The 19,940-nt window shown below is 40.8% G+C and overlaps 2 protein-coding genes across 3 annotated transcripts; one reads left to right on the top strand and one right to left on the bottom strand.

Annotated features, from left to right (window-relative positions):
• The first annotated feature begins 6,778 nt into the window (after positions 1 to 6,778).
• LOC137123962 (phosphatidylinositol 5-phosphate 4-kinase type-2 beta) lies at positions 6,779 to 16,931 on the top strand. 2 transcript variants are annotated; one of them, XM_067498434.1, is made up of 10 exons: positions 6,779 to 7,214; positions 9,533 to 9,630; positions 11,844 to 11,940; positions 12,068 to 12,220; positions 12,435 to 12,581; positions 13,918 to 13,956; positions 14,344 to 14,457; positions 14,736 to 14,997; positions 15,233 to 15,336; positions 15,814 to 16,931. In XM_067498434.1, the coding sequence occupies exons 2-10, from the start codon at positions 9,566 to 9,568 to the stop codon at positions 15,892 to 15,894; spliced, it is 1,062 nt and encodes a 353-aa protein (XP_067354535.1). In that variant the 5' UTR covers positions 6,779 to 7,214; positions 9,533 to 9,565; the 3' UTR covers positions 15,895 to 16,931. The 2 variants fall into 2 exon arrangements, with proteins under 2 accessions (XP_067354535.1, XP_067354534.1); XM_067498433.1 differs by having other exon boundaries at positions 6,779 to 7,399.
• A 773-nt stretch (positions 16,932 to 17,704) lies between these two features.
• psmb3 (proteasome 20S subunit beta 3) lies at positions 17,705 to 19,862 on the bottom strand. The gene is made up of 6 exons (XM_067498436.1): positions 19,704 to 19,862; positions 18,814 to 18,998; positions 18,511 to 18,618; positions 18,253 to 18,430; positions 17,967 to 18,061; positions 17,705 to 17,876 (listed from the first exon to the last, which is right to left on the bottom strand). The coding sequence occupies exons 1-6, from the start codon at positions 19,704 to 19,706 to the stop codon at positions 17,828 to 17,830; spliced, it is 618 nt and encodes a 205-aa protein (XP_067354537.1). The 5' UTR covers positions 19,707 to 19,862; the 3' UTR covers positions 17,705 to 17,827.
• Positions 19,863 to 19,940: the final 78 nt, after the last annotated feature.

Raw genomic sequence — 19,940 nt, 5'->3', positions numbered from 1 at the left:
TACTAAGTCAAAATAATGAGATACTTTGTGGTGAGTACTTGGTGGTTACATTCAGTTTATTGTACACTTTCTGAATATTAAGCTATCCAGCTCTACTTTGGTTACATATCTATCCATTTGTTACATGTAGTATCTGCAAAATGTAACACACTGAAGTGTGTTTGTCCCATGACTTAATACCCTACAAGCTAAAGTTAGTATTGAGTTTAAAATAAACCTAACTCGTCTAGAAATGCTCCAGTGTGCACTGTGAAGATCAAATTGTCAAAATTAACTACCAATAGTAGTTCATGACTATAAAAAGATGTTTTCTGGTCGTGTTGTCACAGATTTGGAAAAAATGATCACCCTATATATCCACTCATATATATATATTGACTGGTGCATTAAGATTACAGCCCACTTGTAAAATTAAAACGCAGTGCCAGCTTCACTTGCTAAATCGTAGCTCATCTGTAGTCAAAGACCTTTGTGTATGATGAATGTATGATAACTGTAGCTTTCAATGTAATGTATGTTTACAGGATGGACGACCTCAGTGACTTCTTGAGACAGAGAAATGTTCCTGAGGAAACAACGAAGACCCTAATGCATGAGAAGGTGCTTTACTGCAAAAGCAGAATATTTCACTCATAAAACTAAACTATAGAATTGTTTTATTCCTTCTAAATGATTGTTGATTGAATGATTATCAAGAACCAGTTGTTATCTAATCATTATCTATTTTTCTGTTTCTTTTGAAAAATTGTCCCTGTTTCGATTGGTGCCAGCACAATTCAACTGGTGACAGATGAAGAATTAAAAACTTGTTTGCCGTCATATGGGGATCTCCTAGCAGTGTCAGGATTTCGTGGGCGGAAGGAAAACAGAACAACACTCGCAAATCAAAGCTGTTTGACCGTCTGAAAACACAATTGGCCCAAAGAAAACCCTATGATGAAGGAGGAAGCAGTAGCACAAAGCAAAGTGGGCTTTCCCAACCAACTCAAAAAAAAGAAATGCACTGAAGACAAATATAAATTAGAGATTGGATTATGATGAAGAAAAATAGCTTTTCAAGCAAGTTAGAGCCAAATGAGGAGGAGGAACAAGAAAAGTTGACATTTCAAAGGATGCTCAGAAAAGGGATTTGATACAGGAAGCAACTGGCCTGTTCTTTCCAAATGAGTTGGGGGCTTTTAACAGTTTTTGAGATAGATCTCAAAGATTATCGAGAGGTAACAGTTGAAGATGTAGTCACAGTTGGATAATTGTACAGTGGCACAAAGCTTCCTCTTAGGTTTTATTTGACCACATGGGGGGGAAAAAATGACATTCCACACATTCACAGCAAACATTTGTCCACATCTTTGGAGATTCGGGAGACCTCTCACATTCTCCCCCAGATTCTGTTGCTACACACTCACCGACTGCCACATTTGAAACAGTAAGCCCTGGAGTGATATTACTTGGAAGCACTACAAGTAATGACTCTTCACTACATCAACAGAGGATAGAAATATCATTGAGAATGAGAGTGGAGATGTTTTTGAGAGCAGCAACATAGTTTTTGTTGGAGCCTTATCTGAAAAATGAGCAACTGATTCTGAATGATTCCACCCTTCTTTCAACACAAACCATGCCATCTAGTGAAAGAGGGAAGAGAATTGTAGTTGTCCACAGAGGGCAGGTACTGCCAGAGCTCATAGCACATTTCTGAAATGATGGACCTCAAGATATTGAGATGGAACACCTGACATGGGGTATGATGATGGAGGAGACTGCCTATCAGAATTCTGGAATGAATTCTTCTAAATGCTTCTAAAGTACCTTTCCTAAGGCACGATTTTGGACAGCAGCAGTGGGACAGTGTAGGCCGAATCAATGCTTTTCGATGGGTGAGGTGGAAGTATCTTCCCATGAAAATTCTTAATTTCCTTTCGGCTGTTCCCTTTCAGGGGTCGCCGCAGCGAATCATGTGCCTCCATCTAACTCTATCCTCTGCATCCTCTTCACTCACACCAACCAACTTCATGTCCTCCCTCACTACATCCATAAATGTCCTCTTTGCTCTTCCTCTAGACCTCCTGCCTGGCAGCTCCCACCTCAGCATCCTTCTACCGATATATTCACAGTCTCTCCTCTGAACATGTCCAAACCACCTTAATCTGGCCTCTCTGACTTTATCTCCGAAACATCTAACTGACACTTTTCTCCACCCGTTCCAACGTGCTTGCACTAGAGACTTGAAGAATGCACAAAAGTGCACTCTTCACCTCTTATCCACACTCTGCGTTTCTCTGTTGACCCTAAGTACTTAAAGTCCTGCACCTTCTTGCACCTCTGCTCAGCAAACCTCACCACTGTCTTACAGCTCTCATACATGTCCTGCACCACTCTAACATACTTCTCTGCCGCTCCAGACGTCCTCATACAATACCACAGCTCCTCTCTCTGCACCGTCATACGCTTTCTCTAAATCTACGAACCCACAATGCAACTCCCTCTGACCTTCTCTGTACTTCTCCATTAGCATCCTCAAAGCAAATACTGCAGCTGTTGTTCTCTTTCTAGGCATGAAACCATATTGCTGCTCACAAATGTTCACCTCTGCCCTTAGCCGAGCTTCCACTACTCTTTCCCACAACTTCATTGTTTGGCTCATCAGCTTTATTCCTCTGTAGTTGCCACAGCTCTGCACATCTCCATCGTTCTTAAAAATGGGCACCAGTACACTTCTCCTCCAGTCCTCAGCATCTTCTCACTCTCCAAGATCTTGTTAAACAAACTAGTCAGAAACTCTACTGCCACCTCTCCTAGACACTTCCATACCTCCACAGGTTTGTCATCAGGACCAACTGGCTTTCCACTCTTCATCCTCTTCAACACCCTCCTCACTTCACTCTTACTAATCTTTGCTACTTCCTGCTCCACACCAGTCACCTCTTCTACTCTTCATTCTCTTTCATTTTTCTCATTCATCCACTCTTCAAAGTTCTCCTTCCATCTTCCCATCACACTCCTGGCACCTGTCAATACATTTCCATCCTTATCTTTAATCACCATAACCTGCTGCACATCCTTCCCATCTCTATCTCTTTGTCTGGCCAACCTGTACAAATCCACCTCTCCCTCTTTAGTGTCCAACCTAACATACAAGTCCTCATATGCTCTTTGTTTGGCCTTTGCCACCTCTATCTTCACCTTACGCTGTATCTCCCTGTACTCCTGTCTACTCTCTTCAGTCCTCTCAGTGTCCCACTTCTTCTTAGCTGACCTCTTTCTCTGTATACACTCCTGAACTTCCTCGTTCCACAACCAAGTCTCCTTGTCCACTTTCCTCTCTCCTGATGACACACCGAGTGCCCTCCTACCTGTCTCCCTGATCACATTAGCTGTAGTGTTCCAGTCACCTGGAAGCACCTCCAAACCACCCAGGGTCTGTCTCAGTTCCTCCCTGAAAACTACACAACATTCTTCCTTTTTGAACTGCGGGCAACTGTGGTGCAGGAAAGTAGAGCGGTTGTCCACCAATCCCGCAGTTGTTGGTTCAATCCCTGGCTCCTCAGGTCACATGTCGAAGTTTCCTTGAGCAAGACACTGAACCCCAACTTAGTTGCTCCCGGTGAGGGTTGGCCAGCTGCATAGCAGCTCCCCCATCGTTGTGTGAGTGTGAATGGGTGAATGAGAAGCAGTGTAAAGTGCTTTGAGTGCCAATAGGTAGAAAAGCGCTATGTAAGTGCAGACAATTTACCATTCAACTTCCACCATCTGACCTTCCGCATTCCTGTCCTGAAGACCAAACCTGCCCATAACATTCTCATCACCTCTGTTCCCTTCACCTACATGCCCATTGAAATCTGCACCAATGACCACTCTCTCACCTCTGGGGATGTTCTGCATCACTTCATCTAACTCACTCCAGAATTTCTTCTTCTCTTCTAACTCACATCCTACCTGTGGTGCAGAACCACTAACAACATTGAACATCACGCCTTCAACTTCCAGCTTCAGACTCATCAACCTGTCTGATACTCTTTTCACCTCTAGAACGTTCCTCACAAACTCCTCTTTCAGTATAACTCCTACTCCATTTCTCTTCCTATCTGACCCATGGTAGAACAACTTGAACCCTGTTCCTAAGCTTCTAGCTTTGCTACCTTTCCACCTGGTCTCCTGGACACACAGTATGTCCACCTTCCTTCTCCGCATCATGTCGATCAACTCTCTTGCCTTCTCTGTCATAGTCCCAACATTCAAAGTCCCTACTGTCAGTCCTACATTCTTAGCTTTTCTCTTCGCTCTCTGTCTATGAACTCACCTTCCTCCTCTCCTTCTTGGCCCAACGGTAGTCCAATTTTCACTAGTACCCTATAGGTCAACAGCACCGGTCGTGGTCGTTGTTAACCCGGGCCCCGAACAATCGGGTATGGGAGTCAATTGCGGTGTGAAAGTCATTATTTGCATTTTTAATTTGGCATGTGTTTTACGTCGGATGCCCTTCCTGACACAACCCTCTGCATTTATCCTAATGAAAATTGCCCCTGTCATATCATGGCATATCTGAAGAGGGATGTATCGGAGAATTTCGTGAAATACATGTCTGAGTCTGAGCTCCCGGTGAGTGTTGGCCAGCTACATAGCAGCTCCCCCATCGGTGTATGAGTGTGTGTTATTGATGAGTGTGAATGGGTGAATAAGAAGCAGTGTAAAGCACTTTGAGTGCCAATAGGTAGAAAAGTGCTATATAAGTGCAGATCATTTATCATTTACCACTTACCATATACTGAAAATGCAAAAGATAAAATAAAGCTAAATAAAACAAATACATAAATTATAAGACTTTAACTGTTAACTTGACCACTATGACTGTATTTGTCTTTGCCAGGTCAAGGTCATCATTACAAATACTTTACTTTAAAGTAAAGTCTGACTTTTACAAAATATACACATCTTTAAATCAGATTACTTAGAAACTTTATGTTGTAAAGATGTCAGCAACACAATCCACACAGACAGACTGGTGAAAGTATTAAGATTAGTATTAATATGAGGACACAAATGTATTAGCTTTGTTTATATTGGGTGATCATTTGGAATTAGATCTGGATGGGCATGTTACAAAATCTTAACTTAAAGGGATTAGACTATACTGATATTTGTGACCAGTGTTTTAGAGATACAGTGTTGCTACCTAATAAAAAAAAAAATAGGTGACTAGACATATGACAAAATAAGTAAGAGGAAAAAAAATGATTTAAAAATTAGATGCAGTTTTTTTCTAAAAGAAAGAAAAAAATGTATATATGTATATATATCTTTGATCTTCAGTATAGTTTTGAATAGGTCTTGTGAATACACAACTGAAACTATTATAACTTGAATATTGCAACTGCGTGTGTATTGTAGCTGAGTTGCACAGTCATGAACATTTTGAAGGGAATATTTCAGACGCAAAGGAGACAGATATAACCTGACTTTCCTCCCACACTTACCATAATACAACGTATGATGCATATTAAACTCAGGAACAGGAATTTCTTTTATAAATGTGTCCCCTACAAATCCAAGCTGAGAGCAACCCTGATGATAGCCTCAGGGTCAAATTTCTCACCCAGACGCACAGAAAACATCTTTCACTAAAATAAAATCAGACCAGAACATCATCTGTTTCTAAGACTATGTATCTGAATGAAATTAAAATGTCACACATTAATTTTTCATTTGTTCTGATGCAGAACTATGATTGTAGAAGTTCTTGGTGGCTGCTGGTGATAAACTTTAATCTAGGACCCTAATTAGAAATTTCAGATGGATGGTCCAAAGTTTTTACTATGTTAATGTATTATCACAGTGATGGTAACACAATGTATTTGCTGCCTCCGATACCACTGGTCAAATCAAAACTTGACATCTGTGATAGCAATAAATGGTTAACAGTGCATTAATTTGTGTCTAAAGCACCTGTCAACCTTTGCTCAGCTCATTTTGTCTCAAAGTTGAATCTGTGCTGTCACAGAATCTCAAGGTTCACAGACTTTGGTGGACAGCCTAGCTAACATTGGGCACTGGCTTCATGTGTTGTTCTCTGGGAATGAAGGCAGTTTCATACCTAAAACACCCCAAAAAATTATCATGAGTTGTAAAAATGGTGTCATGTGCAAGGCCTCCAGACAGCATTTATACTGTTGTGTTCAAGAGCTAGTAGTGAAGGGAATGGTGAAACTACATAGAAATGCTGGAATTAAATATTTGTTTCATTTGTTGGGTCTTACACTTTGTCTGCAAACGCTTAGTTGTAATGATCCTGGGTTCTACAGATAAACTCATCAGTGAGAATCTGAGGGAATATATGGAACTCAACAACCGAGTAGTTAATGTGACCTAAAGTGTGAGTAAGGTACAATAAAATTGGTAGTAGGAAGGTACAGATAAGTGTTTTGAGAAGTTTTACTATTGTGTTTGCTTTATTAATTCACCTAAATGAATCTTGAGCAGCTCTTTAAAGAAAGAAACGCAGTATCCTATTGAGTGGGCGCCAGTCATTTAAATGTAGTTATCATTTAAACAACTTTACTCAATTAACAGCAGTCATCCCTTTAAAAGTCGTTTTATATTGAAATAATAGAGTAATCATTTCTTATTCTGGCGATCAGAGTGTGCTGGCTTCACACAGCTGTTGCTACCACACTTGGTGCCCTCGATCCTGCTTGATCCAAGGGAACTTGTGTGGGAACCCCTGTAGTTTTCCCGCTGGCCTGCTGGAGGCGCTGTTGACTGTGAATTGCCGCACGGACGCCATCTTGAGGAGTCCCCGAACACAGCGCTGGTTGGTGGCGACTGACAACAATCTCGGGCGCATCATGATGGGATTCCTCATTTACACGTAAAGCAGTATCGCATCCACCTTTGTTTACAGTCAAAGAGAGGAGCCTCCCGGCGAGTGTTTGCCACCTCGGGTCGTTGGTTTTTTTTTTTTTTTTTTTTGGAGAGAGACAGGCTGCGCTGTAGCCTGATGGCCGGCTAGCTGCTCTCTGGACTCCACCGCGGCCTGCACGGGAGGAGGAAGGGTGGTGACGGCGCAAAATGCTCTACCGCTGACTCCCCGCAAGACAGTTATCCTACCCAGTGACGACGAGTTGGAACGACGAGCACAATGCACTTATAGATTTTAAAAACGCTTTTAATTTTGCGATTTTTTTTGTTGTGTGAAAGTTAGAGGCTCTTAAACGACAGTGAGTGCCGTCTTTTGTACCCTAAATTCCCAGGCTGAGACATGTCATCCAACTGCACCAGCGCAGCGCCTGTCAGCGCTAGCAAAACCAAGACTAAAAAGAAGCATTTTATAGGACAGAAAGTGAAATTATTCCGTGCAAGCGAGCCCATTCTCAGCGTTTTAATGTGGGGTGTCAACCACACGGTAAATACTTTTTTAATGTCCTGTTAGTGCTTTCGTGCAGGTTGTTTAATGCTGCTGTTTTGATTGAGTTAGCCTGCTAGCCTGTTAGCCAGCTGCTCTCATCTGTCAAGCCAACTTTGCTGCTTTCAGTTGCCAAGTAATATGTATGTTTCGTGGTCATTCGCCTTGTGTTTAGTACTGTTCTTGGACAGGAGTCCTCTGGCTGACATGGTGCCGATTTAATACAGTTTGTAACAGCTAGCTGCCGCGTGCTGTGCTTGAAGCGTGCGTTTTGCAGGCATTTAAATGCATCTAAAAAAAAATTTAAAAATAAATAAAAAATCTGCCTAAGCCTCGTGAAAATCAGAAACTGTGCATGTTTGCGACAGGCCGTACAGCTTCACTTAACGCGGCATCAATCTATAGCAGTAAGTGATGGATGGCAAAGTGTTTGGGAGCCAAGTCGTGAGCTGCGGTTGCTGTAGTGCAGGCATGGAGTGGGGGTGTGACAGGCAGCCGGAGCAGCAGGTTACACAGATTTTCAGCTCCACAGCTGCACACAGAAGCTTGCCTATTGTTTCAATAAACCGGCTCTGAGCTTTCGTTTCCAGCTCGTCTTCTACATGCCTGCGTCCATTTACTGCAGTTTGTTCCATCACATCATTTCCCTAGAAATAGAGTAGAAAATATATCACGTTTACTTTTGGAGAGGCTACCTATGGCTATGAAACGTGAAGGACACATTGGACACTCAGTGAAGGACTGAGTGGGTTTGCAAGAGCAGTTTGGTTTTGCCTAATATGCAGCACACCCACTCTTAGACACAGTTAGACTCATGTATGAATCGCAACCTCTCAGGTGTAACAGAGATATATGTGGAGGCTTGACACTGTATTGATTTGCGATTAATGTAAGAGCACCTGGTGCAGCAAGTGATTATTTCGATTACCTTACATTCCTGTCAGTCATATCATAGTGTCTGGGTGGTAAACTCACTCCCAAGCTTACATTTTGTCAGGAAAAGTTTAAATTTACAAACTGCTCACACTGACGGTAGCTACCGCATATTCGACGCTCACAGTGGGAATTACCTGCACCTGTATTAAACCGTGTCAAATGGATCCAGACTAAAGCTGAGCAATAAGACTGTTTGTTAAATGATGCTGTAAAACCAAGGATATAATGAAGCAGCTAATGATATGGTTATCACTGCAGCATCTCCAGCGTTCAGTGGGTGAACTTTGGCAGTGGGTGTGTGGGTGCAGCACACAGGCCTGGAGATTTGAGGTGTGGGTGGGAAGCCGATTCAAGACATCAAACGGACTTTTCATCAAAGCTCGCTTCCTCCAGTCAGAAGTTATATGCATCTTTAATAGTGGCCCAGCCGTTATGCTGGAGGCTTGCAGAAAGTGTCAGTTGGTGTTTGGGCAGTGCACTACACCTGTTTGATGCTAACCTCTCAAAAAAGATTTTTATGCCATGTCAGCAAATACCCATTCAGATACATCAGTGAATCATGTTAGGGGAGCATTTATGTATTTTATTGTGCTGTTCTTTCTAGGACAGTGCCAGCGTTACGGCACTGTCTACTATTTTCCAACTCTTTTCTGTTATTTCCTTTAAGACTGAGAATCAGCTTTTTTTATGGTGATACTGCTTTCACTTCAGTCCCCCCACAGTTTCTCCTGAAGTGCTGAAAGTGCTTGATGATCTACAAAGAGATTTTTCTGAAGTGCCTCAGTGTGAGCTTTTGCTCTGAATGTATTTGAGCAGATGAGTGTGAGGAGACCAAGCAGCAGTAGAAATAAAAACTATCTGCCTGCTCTTTGGTTCCAGAGTTAATGGTTGGTACTGTTAAACACTCAGAGATTTTGGATAATGTGTAAAGGATGACTGTTTTAATTTATTCTAATCACATGATCTTCAAACAAATCTGGATTTGTTTTGCCTGGAAATGGACAGTTGAGACTTTTGTGTAAGAGTCTGTTTTAAGCATTTTGTTTCAATCCGTGCGCTTATTGAAAAAGCAAAAGTTGCTTTCTTAACTTGTTATTCTTCCTAAATATACTGTTATTGTATGTACCAGCTGTTTCCTGTATTCTCCAGGCTCGTGTCTTCTGATCTCCTGCTCTCATTTTCACTTCTCTCCAACAGATTAATGAGTTAAGTAATGTGCCTGTACCAGTAATGCTGATGCCAGATGACTTTAAAGCCTACAGTAAGATCAAAGTGGACAACCACCTATTTAACAAGTAGGTACCTCATAGCTTATATGTCATCAGCACAGTCTGTAATGCACGTGTACACAGAAAAGTCAGTAAATGTTGTGTTTGGTTTTGTTTTTTTAGCAATACTTTCTACTCCCATCGCTGTACAAAAACAGATATTGTCTGAATGGTCTAATATTTCAAAAACAGATCCACTGAGGGTTTAGCAGCTTTGCCATTTAAATCATCCTCATGGTAAAGTAGCGGTATAAGACTGATACCAGGGTAGACGAAACATGAACTCAAAAGAAAAAAGTACCTCGGAAGTAGACAGGCCTTTATGACAAACTCCTCTTCAAAGATGGATCATGTTAGGACCGTTACACACCGAACCAAATTGTCTTTTGGCATGTGTCCGTCCATTGGTGAGTGTCTATTAGCCTACTTTTTGCAGTGTGTTCCACACCATTTGGCACTAGTTGGGTTTTCAGCTAGTTTAGCATGTTGTATTGGCGGCGGCCTCATCAGTGAGAGAGACTACTCTGATTGGCTGTTCAGCTTAGCGAATCAGTTTGCACTAAGGTTTTTTAAAAACATGTTCGATAGTTATGAGTGGTATTGGCGACAAATTACATCACAACTGAGGAAAACCTACGGTAACTACAGCTTTATCTGCAGGTGGTGTTGTTTTATGAAGGTATTTTACCTCCACTACAGCAGTATTGTCCACATTGTCCTCGCCTTTACATCCATGCTTCTATGCACAAATTGTTAGGTTAAATAGTAAATGTTCCTAGATGCTGCCATATTGGCTTTGGCAGTAGACCACATGAGAATTTTCTGCTCTTGCAGGATTTTGGGTTGTGTGTCATCCTCCACGACTTTCAGTCCTTGCCAAAAAGTTGTTAGTGAGTTGTGCACATTTCAAATACTCATCTTGTGTGCACTTCACCCAGACTGTCAAAGACTAGAAATCTGTGATAGTTGGTCAAAGCAGTCTTTATGTGTGAACTGAACTGAACGGTCCGGCCTTTGACAGTCTTCGCTAGTCTTCAGGTGTGTCCCCAGCTCTCGTGTGCCAAGGTCCTTACGTTGCATGTCATTAGTCATGCAATCCCCAGTATGCTCTAAGGGCGGGGATGTACTTGTTTTCTAAAATGCATACGCGTTTCTACATACTTCCTTGTGTACTTCATGCATGTCTGGAGGATTTAAAATATGTAGGAGGCTAGAGCCTGTTCACTCCTGACAGATCTAAATACTTCCTCATAAACTTCTGCTTTTGCACAACATAAACAGACTCAAATGTGGATGTAATACGGGAACTGGATACTTGCTCAAAACATGGTACTCATTTATTTATGTGTTATTTTTTTATTTTTTTTTTTTTTTTTATGAAAGTTTCTCAGTGGCACATAGAAAAGAAAAATCTCATTCTCCTGGATTTGGGTTTACATCAATGATTGTTGTGCTTCAGTGGTTTTGGGCCTGTAGAGCATACAGCCCAGCAAACCTCTCTTGCATTGGCTCTTGACTCTCTTTACATGTTAATCGGGTTAAAATAAAATAATCCTACATTAACATTACAATGTCTAGAATGAGTTTGGCAGAAGGTCAGCCCAGGTCATTGTGTTCTAGCCACTCCATACTTAAAAGCAAATACGTCTATGCCTATTTGTATTTACTTTTCATTAATATTCGAGTTTGGCCACTTTGCTGCTTATGTTGCCTTGACAACTTGAATATGAAAGCTTAGAGCAAATTTCCAGCTAATAGGGAAGCTTTATTGTGAGCTAAAATGTGTAACACTTAAAGCGTTTCTATCATTTTTAATTCTCATGATTGCCGCAATTTAAACTGTCACTCTTTGTAATCACCACCTGGGTTGGCGGAGAATTTGGTTCAGTATGTGGGGCAGTCATCCATGAATCTATGTTCAGTTTTCCAACAACAGTTTCCCATTGGGATCAATATAATTTATAAAAATTAAAAATAAATAAATAAATAGTAATTTGTGTATAAGTTGTAGAGACTTGGCAAAAGTTCCCAAAATAAACACGACTTATTGTTCAAAATGGCTCCAATAACATCACAGTTAAATTGTGAAGTCACGCTGACCTTTTTTTGTTTATATTGTATTTTGCTTTTCAGATCTAAACCTTTTTTTTGCTGTTATACTTTTTTGTAAATAACTTAGTTGTCTTCATCACTACAAGCTTGGAGTGTTGTACTGACTGAGTCTGTTTCTCCTCTGTCAGAGAAAACCTGCCTAGTCACTTTAAGTTTAAAGAGTACTGTCCCATGGTGTTCAGAAACTTGAGGGAGAGGTTCTGCATCGATGACCAGGACTACCAGGTGAGCAGCTTGGAGCTAAGATCTACCATATGCTTTTATAATCGAAACCTAATTACATTTCTCAGTAACGGTTAGTTTCCGTTCCACCTGCGAGTAAGAAAAAACCTGAATGTGTTTGCTTTGGCAGAACTCTCTGACGAGGAGTGCCCCTCTCAACAGCGACTCACAGGGTCGCTTTGGCAGTCGCTTCCTGTCCAGCTACGACCACCGCTTTGTAATCAAAACTGTGTCCAGCGAGGACATTGCTGAGATGCACAACATCCTAAAGAAATATCACCAGGTAGAGATTCTTGCACCGCCCACAATTGATCTTTAGAGCCCGAGTCAAAATCATTGTGAATGTTTCTTTGAATAGAAACACACATGCATAAATAAGCAGGGCACTGCAGAAATGGTCTTGTAGCAGCACTGATTTACTCTTTAATCAGTCTTTATACTGTATATTTGACTCCTACATTTTCCGTTATGTGTTCTCCTCCCTTGATTGTCTCCAGTTTATAGTAGAGTGTCATGGCAACACGCTGCTCCCTCAGTTCCTGGGTATGTACAGGCTAACAGTGGACGGAGTAGAGACTTACATGGTGGTGACCCGGAATGTATTTAGCCATCGGCTCAATGTACACCGTAAATATGACCTGAAGGTAGGATACCTAGCTGTACGTGTGTGATGATGTCACGGGGCCAAAACTTTATTAGCATGACTACATTCTTGGGGGGGGGAGAAAATTAATGTGTATTGAGCAAACCATCCAGCTTTCATTACTTGTATAACCCCTTAAATGACGGAACAATTAAAGAGAATTTGAAATAGAATAAAATAAGATCTCAACACAAAATTTAAATTATGAAAAATAAAAATATTTAATTAAAGTTAAATTAACAACGAGTCGGAACACTCCAATTTCAAATGAAGATGTTGTCAAGCTACAGAATATATCTAATTAATTTAATTTATTTTTGGTTGAAAAATGCCTTGAACCTTCTGTGAAGTCAGCCTCACAGAACTGCCAGCAGTGCAGAGATAATCGCCTTTAAATTTTTGAGGCTCGCCCTACTGAGAAGTCAGTGAATTGAAAGTGATCAGCTTAATTAGTAAGTAAATTCTCATTTCTAGTAATTTGGTAGCACAGCAAAGCAGCGAGAGTGAGGATAGTACGCTGCATATTGCACCATTGACTTATTCTTCACAAACCTAATTGACTTGAATTTTCCAGTGGTTGAGTCACACCAATAGTTTAAAAACAGTGCTTTTTTTTAAAAAAAAGTAATAAACACACCAACAATTTTTAACCCCTCTAATAATTGATTAACAAAGGGAAGTAATCATCATCCCTGAGCCCATGGCTCTGCATAAATTTACTTGTCTGTGTGTGAATATTTTATTGTAGGTGTTGTGCCAATATGTGTTGGTCTTGTTTTGCATACCGATGCATCCAGAGCACCTTTGTTAAGCTTAAGCCCTTTCTGTTTATATCTAATTACAAGTGCTTAAATACAAACCACTGACATGCAGAAAGTTTGCAGGACATCTCGCAGATTACCATGGCCTTAGTTTGATAGTACAGATAGTGAATAATACAATTTGTCTGACTTTTTATGATATTTTTCACTGCAGGAATGGCATTAAACCTCACTAGCGAAAGTCCATCAGCTCATGCTAAAATGTAGTTGCGTACAAATCCAGTTCATTGATGTAATGATCAAACATTCTGGGTTTGTGGTGAAGATTACAATGGACAGTTTTCCTGCCCGCGGCTGTGGACACAGCCCACACACTGCAAATTTCTGTACTTCCCAAAACATCATCTCTCCTCCTGCCAAGTATTATGTTAATAAAACAACCTCAGCTTTCTGATCCTGACAGTTTGAAAAGGCGTTGTCTGAGGATAAGAACGAAATATGCTAACAGGGCCTCTGATGTATCTCGGGCCGCTTTCAATTAATTCTATTTTTATTCCAACTTTTTCTCGTTTTTAGGGTTCTACAGTCTCAAGGGAAGCCAGTGACAAGGAGAAGGTATGACTTATTTTTGAGTGCTGATGGCTGGTGACATGATGGGACAAAAATAAACGCCCTCAGCTCACCCGAGAGGCAAACTTGTCAAATGACAGCTAAATTAAGCAGTTTATGAGTAAGCAGATGTATTCCCAGAAGTAACCTGTGTGCTGGCCTCATGCTGTCAGTGTGTAAAGCTTTGTTTCCTTGTCTTGTATGTCACTGTGTGTGATGTAGAGTCCTGGCAACCGTTGGTAGAAAGTTAGTCACTTTCACTGCCGTTCAGTCAGACCCAAAAACACCAAGGACCAATGATTTTGTCATAATGTAACAACTCTAAATTAAAACAAAACTGACATTTATTTTTCTTGCTACTCTTTGATATCACATAAATTTCTGTGTCTTTAGGCTAAAGAACTTCCCACTTTTAAAGACAACGACTTCCTGAATGAAGGGCACAAGCTAAAGATAGGAGATGAAAACAAGAAGTACTTTTTGGAGAAGCTAAAACGGGACGTTGAGGTAGGAAACATCTCCACATTTTTATATAGTCAGCTGCACAATTGAGCAAACTCACAACATAGATTTGCCCCACTGAAGATATTTTAAACTTAGTTTAAGTCAGGACATTTGCCAAACGTCTGACTTCTTTTTTCTTTAGCATTTTAATGACATCAGTAATGAAATGCGTTAAACCTAAATGATGTACGTTTTAGCAAGGCCTGTGTGACGAGGGGGGGAAAAAAACGTTCAGATGTGTCAAAAGAGTGAACAGAGTGTTTGTTTTCTGTGTGTGTCAGTTCCTGGCCACCCTGAAGATCATGGACTATAGTCTATTGGTGGGCATCCATGACGTGGAGCGGGCAGAACAAGAGGAGATGGATGTGGAGGGTGCAGGAGAGGAGGAAGAGTACGAGAACAACGGGATGGGCGGGGGTGCACTCACTGGCTCCTTTGGGACTCCCCCTGACAGCCCTGGAAACCCTCTCAACTGTGGAGGGTTTTTTGGCCCCGGGGAGTTTGACCCCTCTGTGGACGTTTACGCAATCAAGAGCCACGACAGTGAGCGCTGTTGTTTTGACACAGTATAAGTACCTGTAGCTTTACATTCAGCATAGAAAGGTTTGCATGTTTGCACACAGTTACAACACATGGTTCATTTTATGTATTGGCAAAGTTCAAAAACATCAAAAGTAAGGGTGAAACTGTCAAAACTGCCTGAACACAGTTTGATTACAAATTTGCGTCAGAGTATTTTCAGGTGAAAGTAAAATGTTGTGGTGTGCTTTTGTGCCAGGTGCTGTGAAGAAGGAGGTTTACTTCATGGCTATCATTGACATCCTCACGCACTATGATGCGAAGAAAAAAGCTGCACATGCTGCCAAAACTGTGAAACATGGGGTGAGTGTCAGCATTATTATGACATTTTGACAGCAGCTATACTATCACAGACAGCAACCAGAATCAGTGTTTATAAAATGCAATTTAATAGCAGTTACTTATTTGTTGAAAAATGCCTCTTTTTTTTTACTATTTCATAAGGTCACATTTTGACCATTGTCCACCCCCCTTAGCCTCCCAGCAGCCAAACTAGATCCATTTAACAACCACAGAGACCCCTTCTTCCCCTACTCGAAGTTGTGAGCATCCCCAGAGTAACAACACGGCCGAGGCTACTGGATTAACTGGCCAGCTGCTGCCTCTAGTTGGTGGAATCACCATAACTTAAATACCCCTGCTATCAGAAATCAGAATAAGTTACAGTTCTTACTGAATGTAAATGCTCTAACAGTTTCTAAAATAAAGTGAATTTATTCGGTGCGTGGTTTAAAATGTGTTTTTCCATCAATCTCTTGAAATGTCTCTGTTGTTTCTCAGGCGGGGGCCGAGATCTCAACAGTGAACCCGGAGCAGTACTCCAAGCGATTCTATGAGTTCATGTCCAACATCTTATCATAGATTCCTCTTCCATCTCCCTGTCCAGCCACGCACTTATTTCTCTTCTCTCTCACCTCCGTGTAGGTCCATCTCTTCCCCCTCTCTCTCTCTCTCTCTCTCCCCTCTCTTTAAAGGAAAACAAAAAAACTACCAGTATCCTCCCACAACCAGGACAAGTCTGGCAGGAAGGATACACCAAGGCTGTTACAGTGTCCCACGCCACCACCACCTCCCTGGCTCGCTCATCCACTGCAAAGAAAACTGAGCTCAGAATGACACCCTGATAATCTCCCAATCATTTCTTAAAAATTTATCTGCTTCCCCAGGCCTCCTCAGCCACATAGTTACTCCTCACGCCAGCACGGAAACTGTCTCACTAATGCCTTGAACAAGTGTGTCAGCTTCAGCAGTTCGTTAGTACAGTCTGTTCAGTTTCTGTTCATGTTGCTGTTGTTCTTATGATTTATATTTAACACACAGATGTAAACAACTTGCACAGATGCAGAATGATCTGACTGCATGACAAACGTTTTGACCGTGGCCATCAGGCCTCTCTCGGTAATAAAAGGACTATAAAATACTGCTGACAAATTGAAACGACAGGGGATAAACACATTAATATATAATGGTGTATTAAGAAAATGAATGCAATATCAAAAAAATGCATGGCTGATGTGTACATGAGACTCCAGTACCAGTAAGTTGAAACATCACACCACTGAAACTTAACATCTGAGTGTTATAACAAAAAGAAAAAAAAAAACGAAAAAAAATTGGTGTTTGAATGTTCCGTTGCCATATTGTTTCTGAATATTTTTGAAATTTTAACCGTGAGCTTGGTGGAGGTTGTTCAGCGAAAAAGAAAAAAAAAACTAACATAAAAAGGGGAATTCTGCAGCAAAAACTTGTTTTATTACCATAAGGATCATTTTTATATCTTGTTTACATTAATGTAGCAATTTTGTGTTTGTATACAGTATTGTTTTGTTACCGACAGACATTAGAGAAAAAGGTTACTTGAAAATGACTCATTGCATATTAAAGGGAGTTTTATCTTGTTTTTGTTGTTTGGCTGTTGTTTATTTCTCCAACGACCGTTGAGCTAATACAATGTGTTGCTAATTAGTGTTTTTTTAAATTTATTTTAGAAACTGTTATTTAGCTTTAACATGATCCTACCTTGTATTTTAACTTCTTAACTTTGGTGTCAGCTTTGTCTGGTGTGTTTGGATGTTGCAGGATAAATTGTGTAAAAATGCTTTGTCCACGACATGTGAAGGATCAGCAGAGACCACGACATGCAGCTGAAACCTGCAGAGACTTGCTAGTAAGTAAATGCTTTTTGTCAAAACACCACAAAAACAAAAACTTTAAATGTGCCCTTTTATTTTTATTATTAAATCTGCATCTATGTGGCTAAATCATATTCTGCATCCAATTCTATTTTTCAAACAGTATCAATATACAGTGGACTTTTTCAAAAAGATTGTGGTTGAAGTTCATATCACTGTCCTGTCTGGAGAAAAATCAAAAACAAACCAGCCAGTGTTTTCAATGCTATGGAAGTTTTGACTGTAGCTAGAGCTGATGTCTGACCCTGCCTCCATTATCTTCCTTTAATTCTATTATAAAAGTATTTAATTGGGACATAGGGGTCAGCATGGTAAAGATGTAATGTTTGCCATGATCAACAGGTGTCAGTATACAGTTTATAGGGGGCTCTAGATTTAGGCTAGTCAGTGCCCACCCCGTCCATAACATTAAACCTCCCGGGTTTGTGTTACCCTGGTATGTTTAGTGCAGACAGTTTCCAGAGAGATGCAAAAAGCAATTTCATTGTTTAATCCTATGTTTATTGAACTATACGGATAAGAAAAGAGTACAAGCATTAGTTGTTTTTTTTTTACAAAATATCCATCCTGGTGATGAGTGGGGGGTGGGGGGAAACGAAGCTCTAGTCCATCCTGGCCTTCAGAGTTCGTGTGGTGATCTTGTCTTTCTCACTGATGGGGAAACAGAGAGATCTCAGTCGCTGCAAACATGAAATTCAACCAACCAGAAGTCCCCACTGTGCTTGTTACCACTGTACTTACATGACATGTACGATGACTCCCATGCCAGACACTGCATCCCTATCAACTGCGTTCAGCATAGCCTGGGAGATTGTCTCGAACAGGTCCTCTGGTTCCTTCACAAACACATTCCACAAACAGAAGTTAATACCAGCTACCCTTGAATATATAATGTTCATACCTCACATGAGACTGCAAACATGATTTACATCATTACGGAATAGTAATTTAAACATAACTAACGGGAACTAACTGTCGTTTAGCTTCAAAACAACATTATATTCACTTTACACGCTACTGTACTTACCATGTCCGGCTCCCACAAAGATTCACACATGCCATACATTTGCTCCGAGCAGGTGCCGCTCACTACAAAGTCTTCCGTCACCATGGGGCAGCCAATCAAATCCAGGGAACAGATGAACGGCTTGAAGGTTTTGGGATCTAGTCCAGCAATCACGGGCTCGATGTAGTAGGGCCCAAACCTAATGAGGTTTAACTCATTAGCCACATCATCTTTCTCCTTCCATCTGACACACCTTTAAATTACATTTAGTGCACGCACCTCCTTTCATACAACAGGTTGGACACCATGCTCATGAAGGTCTTCGGCTTGATCTGGCGACCCTCCTTCAGTTCATACAGGTTTAATCTGAACTTCAGCCTCTGGGACCTACACAAAAAAAAAAAGGACAGTATGACACAATTAATAAATTATAACAGTGCATTATTGCAGTCTCAGACTCAATGTGGCAGTGAACATGAAAGTTGAGAAAGCCATTGCTTAGAGCTTCAGTGACAACTAATTACATCAAGAAAATGAAGGAGGCCACCATTAGAGACAAACGCATACAAATAAGCCACTTACACTGTCTGAACATCAGTGGCCAGTCCAGCTAGCCCGATGTACAGCCTGTCTCCCATGGGGAATATCTTCTGAAAATCTGTTGTGACCATCTGAGCCTGAATGCCAAACCTCCGGTCTGCTGCTATTGCCACACAGTCCTTCCCCCGCATGGCCATGACGGCCCCTCCATTATAAGACATAATAGACTGGACAAAGATGGAAAGGGGAGACGTATGTAGTTCAGTGGTTAAGCAATTAACAGAAAATGTATAAAACAGAACTTTTGATGATTAAGCGGTTTGTCTCAGAGGCTGTGATAAATATTTTCCCCTTTTGTGATATTGAAAGCTTAATTGACAAAGAAACGGGAAGACTCATTGAAAATAGTAATAAGAAGCCCTACTTATTTGGATAAGAGGAATAACAATATTAGAAGAAGAACTGCTAAACTGCTAAAGATGTAATGTTTGTTAGGGTGCTGCAGGCGGAAGCTTTAGATTATTCTATTACCATCTAATTTTAAAGTTGATGCTACCGCTAATTTACCAAACAGTTGCTGATGTCAACACAAATAATTAATTAATTAATGTCAGTTGTAATGAAGCAGATGTATAAATTAGTTAGCTTATTTTACCAACGCCTAGCTACCAAAGCTAACGTATTACGTTTAGCTATATTTTATTTCTTGTATGGCTAGCTGAATCTCCACTTAGAAAAGAATGTTATCTAGAAATAAAACAAAGAATTATATCCCAGGCTGAAATCAATTCAGGAGTTAGACAAAATATTAGCTACATTTGGGGAGCATGCTAGCTAGAGTCGACTATGAGTTGAGCAGCACTAGCTTAGCCGGATATTTGTAACTGTTAACTAATTTTTAATCACTTTGCCCAATGGTATGATGTTCTTACCATGATGAAGATCTTGTGGTATATTCTTAAGTGCTGGAACTTGCAGAGTCTACTCCTTTTCAGCTATGATAAACGGCTGCTAGCTTCCCGGAGTGACTACACGATTTAGAAATACAGAAGACAGACTAACTTGATTTTATTGCGTCATTGCTCGCACAGAGATAATTGGCTGGGTTAAGGTTACTCTTGAGCCAAGCGCTACTGCTATTGGAGAATCTTGGCGGTGGCGCCCCGTGC

Source organism: Channa argus, chromosome 3 (genome assembly GCF_033026475.1).
Source record: "Channa argus isolate prfri chromosome 3, Channa argus male v1.0, whole genome shotgun sequence".
NCBI classification, from domain to species: Eukaryota; Metazoa; Chordata; class Actinopteri; order Anabantiformes; family Channidae; genus Channa; species Channa argus.
This window is presented reverse-complemented; position numbering and strand designations above follow the sequence as displayed.